Genomic DNA, 12,472 nt, shown 5'->3' on the forward strand with positions numbered 1-12,472 from the left:
CAACTTTACAGATCTTCTTTATGCACCAAGAGCTTGTAACACTCCAAAGGGAAAGAAAAATTGAAATCGCATCAAATGACCCCTTTTAAAGGAACACTCCACTATTTTTGAAGAGTTTCTATATTTTTCCTATTTAAAACTTGACTCTTCTGTAGTTACATCGTGTACGGAAAATGAAAAGTTGCGATTTTCTAGCGCAGCGCCTGAACATAGTCCCCAGCTAGGTAACTTCCAATAAGCCTATTTTCAGGCACTGCGTAATATCATTGTGCCTGCTGCACCCATGGTACGGCAGCAATGTTCCTTGATTATTACGCCGGAATGAGAGTATAGTTTCTAGCCATATCGGCCTAGAAAATCGCAGCTTTTCATTTTCCGTCGGTCTTAGTACACGATGTAACTACAGAAGAGTCAAGTTTTAAATAGGAAAAATATCGAAACTCTTTGGTCATTTTTGAGCGAGATGCTAACGGTCTAATCAGAGTCAATGATCTATGCTAAGCTACAGCTAAAAGTGCTACCGCCAGACCCGGAGATCGACTGAATGGATTCGAAAATGGTAAAACTCAACTGTTTAACTCTAGGGGAGTTGGAAAATGAGCATATTTTCAAAAATAGTGGAGTGTTCCTTTAAAAGAAAAAAAAAAAAAGTGCGCAATACACTACTTTTGAATGCACTGTTGAATTTTGTGCAAAACAATGCGTTTAATCACAGACAATCATGCGATTAATCGCGATAAAAAAATAAAAAAAAAATCATTGACCAGCACTAGTAATTTGGTTATATTAGATGCATGTTATCTTATTTAACCATAATCACGATACTGTAGCCTAACTGTCGTGTCTTTCTCGCTTTCCCAAAAACAAACGCACATCAATCATGAAATTCAATAATGGCGGAGCCTCAACATCTTTTCACCCCATTTATTTTATTAAAACTTCTCACAATATGTGGTGATTGTAATGGACTCATCTCTGCATTGCTGTTTTCATCCTGACCTGCAGGGGTCACTCTCCTTGAGCCCTTTATGTCATGTTCCCTCCAGAACTGCAGATGGCGCTTGTATTATGAACTCTAGTCTCTCCGCTCCTCCAGATGCCCCATACCATGTTCAGTATCCTGCTCATCAGCTTTGATTATGTTGTTGAATGGTAGTGGCTTGCTCTGAGAGTGCAGCTAAGATCCGTTCAACATTGGAGGGTGGTGAAGACTCTTCCGCTGGGCTTGCTTCTATGGTTCAGTCTTGCTGTAACGAGGCTACTTTAAGCAGGGGTTGAACCCGGGTCTCTGGCACTCCAAGAGTGTGAAATTACTCCCTGAGCTACTCCCAGACAGTTAAACCCAAAAGCAGAAGACCAAGAAGAGCCAAAGGACTTGAATCTTCAAAAAGTAAAAATAATCTTTACTAGAGAAACAAAGTACAAAATAAACATAGAAAACTGAGCTTCCATCAAACAAACAAAAAAAAAAGACACTAGGGTCCAAAAAAATACAAGAACAATCAACCCTAACTTGAGGACCGGCAACTGGATACACAGGAAGAATAGGCTCAAGACTGAACACAATAGCAGGGAACCAACAGACTTATAAAGGGTCAAACACAGGTGTGGGCAATCAAAGCTGATGAGCAGGATACTGAACATGGTACAGGGAGAGACTAGAGTTCATAATACAAGCGCCATCTGCAGTTCTGGAGGAAACATGACATAAAGGGCTCAAGGAGAGTGACCCCTGCAGGCCAGGATGAAAACAGCAATGCAGAGATGAGCCCATTACAGTGATGCAACCTCTAATGCATCGATCGTCACTTATGCCTGATCATACCTTTCGAAGTGCACTTTAAACCAGAGTCCTGCACGCGGCTCCCCATGGGTTGTATTTAACCGCTAATATTTGAGTAATATATAAACGGGTTTGCGTTGCGGGTCGGGGAATCAATAGGCGCGGGCGGACTGCAGGTCCGATAGCCAATATTTAGACTCAATTCGATACCCGCTGATAGGCAGCTGCCTTCAAACGGTCCCATGCTTATTCGTGTTCATGCTCTGCAGTCTGAAGACCGTCAAAGATTTCTATTTACAATTCGATTTGCAGAGTTGCGCATTATAGCCATTCGCGCTGCAGCTGAAGTGAATGACAGCTTAGGGAGCACTCTTTGCTTGCTTTCTGTAGCCTAAATAATTTTATTTTATAAATTTTATTTTTAATGCTTCTATAAAGGACCAACGGCCACATGTACTGCAGAGTTTAAGGAGAGACAATCACATTTAACAGTAAAGGCATATTTAAATATGTTCTTTTTATTTATGAAGAATTATAAGCATGTGGTTTATGCAAATTTTTAAAAAATAGCCTGGCAGATTGTTTACGAGATGTAGGCAAAAGTTTTGTATTGTTTACAGAAAGGATGCACGTTCTCATCTTTGTTTCTGTTAATTAGCCTACCATGTTGCGCTGCTTGTCTATTTTTCTTCAAAGCACCTACTTAGAATCCCTAATGATGGTTTGATTTCTTGTGTTACATGAGAAAATAAATAATTTTGCCTACATGATGTAGTAGATTTAATGCAAATGTGGTTCGGGTCGCGGTCTGTCAAACGGGTCAGGTACAGAATTAAATTAGTGCTGCTGTCGGATAACGGGTCGAGTGTTCTGTTAAGTACTGCTGGTGCGGGTTTACCAAACAGAACACGTGCAGGACTCTGCTTTAATCTGCTTTGTCTCTCCATCAGATAACCTCACGTGCATGATGCACCATTTACAGGTATTTCCCTAAACCGCCACACAGCTCATATATTTTTCCACCGTGTGGTGAGAACGTAATGATTACGAAAACGATTATTTATTTTTTGATAATTATTATTTTATTTCAGTTCGTTTTTAAATAACTGTTGTTAGTTTCGTTTCGTTTTAGTTTTTCATTTATTTTTAAATTTTTATTTTATTTCAGTTTACGAAAATGTTTTTTGATCAATCGTTTTCATCTTAGTTTTTTTTTTCATTTACGAAAATAACCTTGCTTTCAAGAAGGTCGCGGTCTGTCAAACGGGTCAGGTACAGAATTAAATTAGTGCTGCTGTCGGATAACGGGTCGAGTGTTCTGTTAAGTACTGCTGGTGCGGGTTTACCAAACAGAACACGTGCAGGACTCTGCTTTAATCTGCTTTGTCTCTCCATCAGATAACCTCACGTGCATGATGCACCATTTACAGGTATTTCCCTAAACCGCCACACAGCTCATATATTTTTCCACCGTGTGGTGAGAACGTAATGATTACGAAAACGATTATTTATTTTTTGATAATTATTATTTTATTTCAGTTCGTTTTTAAATAACTGTTGTTAGTTTCGTTTCGTTTTAGTTTTTCATTTATTTTTAAATTTTTATTTTATTTCAGTTTACGAAAATGTTTTTTGATCAATCGTTTTCATCTTAGTTTTTGTTTTCATTTACGAAAATAACCTTGCTTTGAAGAATATCGGTCGATCCAGTGACTGGTCACTTTTCAGAGATGTGCATGAAGGGGCTGGAGATGTTGTGCCTTTTGATTTCAGCCTTTGAAAAGAAGAAAAGGTTACTTTTACAGGGCAGGTAAAGAAAGAAACATTCAAACAAGTAAATATATATATGTATATATATATATATATATAAATATATGTGCAGGGCCTAAAATTAACACTCGCCAAGCGCCAAATGCCAGTAAAAATCGGCGTTGGCGAGTATATGTAACAGTGTCAGTCGCCAATTCGGCTGTTACACAGATGCTGAGCCGCTTCAGACAGCGCACCAGTAACGCTTCAACGGACGAAAACACACACAATTATGTCAAAATGCGCGGTTTTGGCGAGTTACTTTGTAAACGTAGTCTTAAGTGAGTTATAAAGTCTTAAATGACTGTAAAGAGTTGGGAGAAAATTGGATGTGTCAGATCCGCGTCATATGCATCAGGTTTTTAAAGAGACAGCGCTGATTTTAAAGTGAAACCTGCTGAAGTCTGTCAAAGAACAAAAGAAAAGAGAAATCCTTGGACTGTTCTAGTCGCTGATTAACTTTTATAGCTTGAATAATGATTAATTTGTATAGTTTATGCATATATAATATAGTTTATGTGAAGCTTGTTTTAAAATCACTTAAAGGGGTCATATGATGCGATTTCAATTTTTCCTTTCTCTTTGGAGTGGCCGGTAAATTTTATCATGTCACCGGCCATTGGCAGGTGTGGCAAAAAGTTAGTTTTAGGCCCTGTATATGTGTGTGTTTTAAATATGTATTACTCTGTAACCTACCTTATACTTGGTGCTTCATCTTTTAACAGTATCGGTCGATCCAGTGACTGGTCACTTCTCAGAGATGTGCTGGACGGTGCAGGAGATGTTGCTTTATTTGGTCTCAGCCTTTGATACAAGAACACATTTGTTGATATTAGAAGAAAACGCTTCCTTAAAAAGGATTTTAAAGGGGTCATATGTTGCTGCTAAAAAGAACATTATTTTATGTATTTGGTGTAATGAAATGTGTTTATGCGGTTTAAGGTTCAAAAAACACATTTTCCACATACTGTACATTATTGTTTCTCCTCTATGCCCCGCCTTTCTGAAACGCGTCGATTTTTACAAAGCTCATCTGTCTGAAAAGCGAGGTGTGCTCTGATTGGCCAGCTATCCAGTGCATTGTGATTGGCCGAATACCTCAAGCGTGAGACTCCGCTTCGTCCACGGTGAAAGCCGATCCGGCGATCCACAACACGAAGCTGATGTATTTCCTCAGCGACCAGCACGGATCAGCTCAAGGCAAGTGGAAGCGGATATCGTCCTCTTTTGGAAGGCCAAACAAAGTAGTTCACTTTCACAACGAAACACAGCGTCTCCACAGCATGGCGGCGGCGGCAACAATACTACAGCGAGAATAAAAGTTACGCCTTCTTTCTTTGCGTGAACACATCGTGACGTAGACATGTGGGGGCGTGTTGGAACGAGCTGTTTTAGGTAGGCGTGGTTGACTTTTAACTTTTATAAAGAATATCTCTTTGGATTTGAGACTTCAGTCTTTGCAACTTTACAGATCTTCTTTATGCACCAAGAGCTTGTAACACTCCAAAGAGAAAGTAAAAATTTTAATCGCATCATATGACCCCTTTAAAAAAAGTTTTTCATACTTTATACTCTCTGTTTCATTTTTGAACAGAATTAAATTTGCCTCTAAAATTATTCCAAATTTGAGTTTCACTGCAAGGTGTCTGGCTGTGTAATTGTTGTGTTCATGTTAAGTACTGAATATTAACACTTGCAGTGGTGCTTTTGAAATGGTTCAGACCTTTCTGACCAGTTCTTAGGAAACTGATAAAGTTGTCAAATAAGACAAAATGTACTAATTTACTCAGACCCAAAAATATTGTTTTCTTTTTTAGTCAAAGGACATGGGTGTAAATTATACCTTTTACTCCTCCTTATACTCTGTGTACCATCTTTAAATAGTATTGGCCTATCTAGTGACTGGTCACTTTTTAGAGATGTAGAAGATGGTGCTGGAGATCTTGCTTCATCTGGTCTTAGCCTTTGGGGGAAAGAAAGAACTGATGCTAAAATACTGTGCAAGATAAGAGGCACGCAATGCGCATATTAGGGGTGCAAAAGATCACAAAACTCTAATTAAAAATTCCAACAAAAATAACATTGCCTTCTATTTGTTACTTAGAAGTCTTTAAAAAAAATACAAGCATAGATAAATACAATAGAACAAGGTTAAAGATCAGTAAAGTCTATCAGTAGTACAGGTACAAAAATGGGATAATCAAATGTGAAATAACTGCATAATGTTCACTATCTAAATAAAACAGATTGTGTTTTATTAGCATTAATGACATAGACAGCAGCAGGTATTCACAGGCTGCCATCACTTTAAGACCTAAGGCACAGATCCAATATATCCAATATCATACACATCTGATTTCTTTCTTAACTATGTACGGTCATTTAAGACATAACTGTCTCTGTTTATGAGAGTTCTTGCCAAGACGGGTATTTAAAAAAAAATTCCATTCAAGCACAAGGAGATGCAAAAGATAACTCAATTCCATGTTTGCATGCTAACTGAAACACTATCTGTAACAGTGCGCGAATACTGAATTGAGTTCTCTTTCGGCTTTTTTAGCGCATAACAAATTTTTAAAGCGCTCCAATATTTTATTTGTCAAGATTTAAAAACATGCCAATGATAGAATTGAAATCTATGATCATTATACTTTGCACTTAATTCACAAATATATATGCATACTGTATATGTGTGCTGAACTGTGGGTCTGGGTCCAGACGGATCACTGAACTACACTCAACTACAATCCGTTACACCTGTACTGCATATAATGACTTCTCCAAGTTCCTCGTTTTTATTTCCTTTTTATCAGTACATTTATACCAAAACTTGTAACGTGTGCATCCCAACAGAAATTTTAAATGCTCATACCTTTCATTCCCCAGAGCTCCATCGTTAAACAGTATCGGTCGATCTAGTGACTGGTCACTTTGCAGAGATGTAGAAGAAGGTGCTGGAGATGTTATTTTATCTGGTCTCATTCTTTGGGAGAAAGAAAGAACTGATGTTGGTAACACTTTAGGGATCAATTCTCACTATGAACTAGTTGCTTGTTAGCATGCATATTACTAGCATATTGGCTGTTTATTAGCACTTATAAAGCACATATTCATGCATTATTCTGCATGACCATATTTTAGATCCCTTAATCCAACCTCATACCTAAACTTAACAACTACCTTACCTACTAATAATAAGCAGCTAATTAAATGTTTATTAAGGCAAAAGTCATAGTTAATAATTAGTTAATAGTGAGACCTGGTCCCCAAACTAGTGTGACCCTGATGTTAAAATACTGTACAAGATAAGAGGCGTGCAAACCGCATATAATCAGAAGAACCTTACCCTAGTTCCAATAACATGGTCCATTTTTTTACTATGTAATCCCTTTCTATGAGTGTATTTATACCCAAACTTGTAAGCATCCCACCAGAAATTATAAGTGCTCACACCTTTTATTGCTAAGGAAACTCTCTGCTCCATCTTTGAACAGTATCGGACGATCTAGTGACTGGTCACTTTGTAGAGACGTGCATGAAGGTGCTGGAGATGCTGTTTGACTTTGTCTCAACCTTTGAAGGGAAGAAAGAACCTTTAGGGATCAATTCTCACTATGAACTAGTTGCTTGTTAGCATGCATATTACTAGCATATTGGCTGTTTATTAGCACTTATAAAGCACATATTCATGCATTATTCTGCATGACCATATTTTAGATCCCTTAATCCAACCTCATACCTAAACTTAACAACTACCTTACCTACTAATAATAAGCAGCTAATTAAATGTTTATTAAGGCAAAAGTCATAGTTAATAATTAGTTAATAGTGAGACCTGGTCCCCAAACTAGTGTGACCCTGATGTTAAAATACTGTACAAGATAAGAGGCGTGCAAACCGCATATAATCAGAAGAACCTTACCCTAGTTCCAATAACATGGTCCATTTTTTTACTATGTAATCCCTTTCTATGAGTGTATTTATACCCAAACTTGTAAGCATCCCACCAGAAATTATAAGTGCTCACACCTTTTATTGCTAAGGAAACTCTCTGCTCCATCTTTGAACAGTATCGGACGATCTAGTGACTGGTCACTTTGTAGAGACGTGCATGAAGGTGCTGGAGATGCTGTTTGACTTTGTCTCAACCTTTGAAGGGAAGAAAGAACTGGTGCTTAACACTGTGCATGACAGACATGAAAACCACAACTTAGTACAGACTCTTTAAAATTGTCTTTATTTAATTTACTTATGCTACTCTTATTTAAAAGGGGTCATGAACTGCATTTTTTTATTATTTTATAATGTTCTGTGAGGTTCAATTATAATGTTAGTGTGATTTTACATTAAAAAAAAACATCATAATTTAGAAGTAATTGGCTATTTTCTATCCTGTTTTTGAGCCTCTCTGCAGAACGGTCTGTTTTTATAGGCGGGGCGCATTCAAGATGAGCAAGTAAACGCCCACTGCTATGATTGGCTAACAGTTTCGCTTATTAAAATAACAAATGGACTCTGCTGTGACATACTCTGAAAACTACATGGGTCATTTGGGTTAAAAACGTATAAATAATCAATATATATCAAATAGCAATATGCAATAGTGGTAAAAGCACATTTATTCACACTTATGTGTTGTGACATTACTGTTGGATCCACTCTAGTCAGTCTCAGCGCTGTATCATCGTTTTCTTTCAGTCTCTCTGAAAAGGCTGCATCATACTGTCTTGTTTAAAAATTAATCCGTAGCAAAGTAAAGCAAACAAACAAACAGTGTTTCACTGATGCGATCTGGAGCTCTTTGCTCATTTCCCCCCATGTTTACACCGGACGCGAGTGGCGCAACGCGACTATAGACAACAGAACCCATTATAATCTGCGTTTCTGTCTACAATGGATGTGGCACGGATTGACGCAATAAATCCCTGACAGTAAACTGATGTCCCGCTCTATTTCTGACATACAAGCATTCGTGCCGCTTCTGGCCTGAAAGAGAAACTAATTCGCACTCGCGTCCAATGTAGATTTGTTAGGATCACAAGGAAGGCTAGTTTCAAAGACTATCTTTCACAACTTACACTACACAGTGTCTTGTAATCTCGTAATGTCATCTGTATGGTTCTGTTGATGGAGTAATCCTGTGTTTGCGTCTCTCTAGTATATCCTCTCCTCCTACTACAAGTGTGTATCAGTGGGCGGGGCTAAAGAGTCAGTGATGTAGAAGCAGGCGTTGATCTTCTCCTGCGGAGGCGGTGCTTAGCCACACTATTATGTCATAAAGTGGCACATTCCAAAACGAGTCGTTTTCTGAGCTTGGTTTCAATAAAAGCTGTTTTTAAACTAACAAGAAAGTTTTGAGTTCTGAAACTTGCAGGATGTTTTTATAGTACATTGACCTGTTATTTGTCAAAAGATCAAGGGAAATTTGTTTTCTCAGTTCATGACCCCTTTATGATCAATATGAGTTTTAAAGGCCGATTCTGATTCAATCAAAAAACAATGCATTTTTAAATATTAAGATTCAGTGAGAACAAAAGATGATGTGGTCTTTGGTTTTTTGTAGTGTTTTGAGCAATCTTGATTCCTCATAATGGTGCACTTGTTATGTTTTTCCTGGGCACACCAGAGTGAACTGCTGTGTTTATACAGAGTCATGAAAGCAAGTCGTGCACAGCAGACCAACTTCTAAAGTCAAGATATTCACTAAAAATAAGTTGCAATTCAATTTGAGTTTCATTATTGTATATATTCAGAACCACCTGCCAAATATAGCGCTAGTTGTATGGGATCATTCTGTAATACTTTTGCATCCTTTTTAAACCTTGAATGTGGTCACTGTTCACTGCCATTATATAGATTGTGAGCATTTTGTTTTTTAAATTTCTCCTTTTGTGGTGAGAAAAAGTCAAGAATACTGCATTAGAACAACACCAGGGTAAGTAAATAGCATTTGTCCATCAAATTAGCACACCAGGAAAATCTGTTGTGTAAACCAGTACATGCATAATAAGGACCCAAACTCTTATTCCTCATATACCTTTCATTGCTCGGAGTTCCATCTTTGAACAGTATCGGTCGATCCAGTGACTGGTCACTTTGTAGAGATGTATAGGAGGGCGCTGGAGACGTTCCTTTATATGGTCTCAACCTTTCAAACAATGAAGAAAAAAGTGAGTGTGTTCTTACGTTCCAAAACAAATAACCCTAACGAAAACAAATAACTTATAATTCATGTCATTCGCAGCATGAAAATGAAATTTGCATCGGTAACTTTAATAACATATTTGCTTTCAAACATTAAAGCATCATTCATAGAGTAATATTTAATATACAGTAACAACACTAAGACATTTGACTGTTTTCAAAGCTTTTCTGTGTGAGTGTTGTGGAGCAGAAGCCAAGTGATAAGTGTTTTTTGTTGTGGTTGTTGTTGTTTAAAATGTTTATTTAGTACAATTTAGTACAACAGCACAAATGCAAGTGGAATATTGCATACTTATAGTAAATTATTTAAATGTAGTTTACCTGAAAAACTATAAATTACAAAACCAAGACAAGGAAATATATTGAGAAAATGTATGCAAGTACCACACCTTTTATTCCCCTTTTTACGCTCTGCTCCATCTTTGAACAATATCGGTCGATCCAGTGACTGGTCACTTTGTAGAGATGTAATTGAAGGTGCTGGAGATGTTGACTGACCTTGTCTCAACCTTTGGTGGGGGAAGGCTTTTTCAATAATCATTTTAATACTAATACTTTTAATTTATGTGCATTTATACCTGATATTTAAGGGTTTGGAGAAAAATGGTTATAAGAACAAGAACATGACATTTTTCCATTCTGTTTGGCACTCCAGTTCTAAATTAGCATACCTTTCTATCACCAGAAAACTCTGAGATCCATCTTTAAACCGTATCGGTCGATCCAGTGACTGGTCACTTTGTAGAGATGTGATTGAAGGTGATGGAGATGTTGCTTTATCTGGTCTTAATCTTCAAATGAAGCAGAAAAGTAGTCAATGATAAATTATTTTTAAAAAAGAAAAGAAAAAAAGACCATGGACTGTGATGACTCGTAAAAAATATTCTTGTATTAGTTTTTTTTTTTATTACACAACTTACACAAGACCTACAGACAAATAAAGAAACTGTAATACATCATAAAACTGCAATATTTTACCGTTCACACTCCATCGTCCCCACATCATCTTCCTCTTCATGTGTGTCCATAGCCTCATTTAGCAGTTATCTCAAGCGTACACTCTTTTGAGGAAAAACAAATAACATATAAAACAACTCAAATTCTAAAAACAATCAAATAGAGGAAAATTGAGTTAGATGAGCCAGTGATTAAGTGATTAGGAATCAAAATTTTTGCTACTCGACCACAAATTCAAAAAGTGTCATATCTAGATGTCTGTGAATCAGCACAGAACACGTGGTAATCGTCCATGCTGCTGTAAATGTTAACATCAAATAGCACATCACATCTGCTATTTTTCTTTGAAAAATCAGAGGGAGTAGCCTACTGCAAAAATAAACCCACCTTTGCTTTGTAGAAAAGTTCTACTGCACAAACGTATGCTTGTGTTTCCTCGCCTTGATGACAATCGAACTGAAAACTACCTCATCTTATTATACTCTCTCCTATCAGGGACATTAAATCCCCACAACATACTTAAATGTAAACATTACAAGCCATAACCTTTTAATAAGCATTAAAAAGCAATCTTCAAGATTTCCTGTTTACGTACCTTATTAGGCTCCATGGCCTTGACGTCGAGCCAACCACTGGACAAATGTATCAAAATGTAAAAACAAACGGTCAATAAACTGCTAAAAGTCTTGTTCCAACTGACAAAATACTAATATGATAACCTTTGAATACGCTTGACTGAAATACTGATACGAGCTTTTAGTTAACATTAGGCCTATAAGTTACTTTCACTTTCGCTTATCCGTGGTCATTTTGTTCAGAAGCGCTAAATATCACAGTTCTATATATTTTCTGTCGTCTGGTGACTGATCTTCATTTAATAAAGTGAAATATGACAGTAGGTCCCGATGGTCTGAATTTATCTTTTATCTTTTCCTCCTAACGTTACCTATTCCCGAAAAGATCGTTGTGAACCCAGAGTGTGACGTGCGAAGAATAATAAGGAGTTCGCTTTCTGCGTAGTGCGTCAGGCATCACGTGACTAAAAAGGACCTCAACAACCTTCGCATTAAATTGAATTTAATATAAAACATTCAATTAATTATTTAAACTGTTTTAAATACTGTGTATAGACACGTATATTAAATATTTATAGAAGAATGTGTTTGAGTGATCTTATAAATATTTTTTTCTTTCACACTGCCTTATTTTTTAATAGACTTAAAACTGCTTTGGTTGACTTGAATTGTTTTTCCAATGCAACTCTGGTCTCTGCATACTCGAATGTTCAATGTACACTAATTAAACACGTCAAAGTCATGCAGCATATCTATAACTTAATCATCAAGAATTATACAATAAACGTGCAGAAATCATTTTAAATTAGAATTTTGGAAAATCTCTTTTAATTATTGAAAAATTATGAATTATTGATAAATAAATAAACAGACAAACAATTGAATAAATAAATAAATATTTTTCTTTTTTCCTTTTGTCCAGCAGATGGGAGCAACCTGCCACAATGCTTTTTTCGCATGCTTGACTTTTGTTGTTGTTGTTGTTAAAAGTAGTTATTAAATTTCTATCATGAAAAAATTGACTAGTGTGTTTTTTTAAATCATTTTTATTATTGAGTGTATTAAAATTAACACTACTAATTAAATATTCTGCATGAAAATAATAAATGTGGGTATAAAATGATATAGGTGTGGACAGACATGC

At 36.7% G+C, this 12,472-nt stretch overlaps 1 protein-coding gene across 1 annotated transcript in view; it reads right to left on the bottom strand.

Annotated features, from left to right (window-relative positions):
- The window catches only part of LOC107741621 (uncharacterized), an 87,529-nt gene extending 75,780 nt beyond the window's left edge, over positions 1–11,749 (bottom strand). The window contains exons 1-10 of the mRNA XM_016554382.1: positions 11,349–11,749; positions 10,775–10,857; positions 10,468–10,587; positions 10,186–10,305; positions 9,630–9,740; positions 7,622–7,741; positions 6,465–6,575; positions 5,436–5,555; positions 4,289–4,396; positions 3,465–3,557 (exon numbers count right to left, since the gene is read on the bottom strand). Coding sequence (XP_016409868.1) covers positions 3,465–3,557; positions 4,289–4,396; positions 5,436–5,555; positions 6,465–6,575; positions 7,622–7,741; positions 9,630–9,740; positions 10,186–10,305; positions 10,468–10,587; positions 10,775–10,824 — 953 coding nt within the window. The 5' untranslated portion in view covers positions 10,825–10,857; positions 11,349–11,749. The remainder of the gene's footprint in view (positions 1–3,464; positions 3,558–4,288; positions 4,397–5,435; positions 5,556–6,464; positions 6,576–7,621; positions 7,742–9,629; positions 9,741–10,185; positions 10,306–10,467; positions 10,588–10,774; positions 10,858–11,348) is intronic.
- Positions 11,750–12,472: the final 723 nt, after the last annotated feature.

The sequence above is a fragment of the Sinocyclocheilus rhinocerous genome, unplaced genomic scaffold (genome assembly GCF_001515625.1).
Source record: "Sinocyclocheilus rhinocerous isolate Xijiao unplaced genomic scaffold, SAMN03320098_v1.1 scaffold466, whole genome shotgun sequence".
Classification (NCBI taxonomy): domain Eukaryota; kingdom Metazoa; phylum Chordata; class Actinopteri; order Cypriniformes; family Cyprinidae; genus Sinocyclocheilus; species Sinocyclocheilus rhinocerous.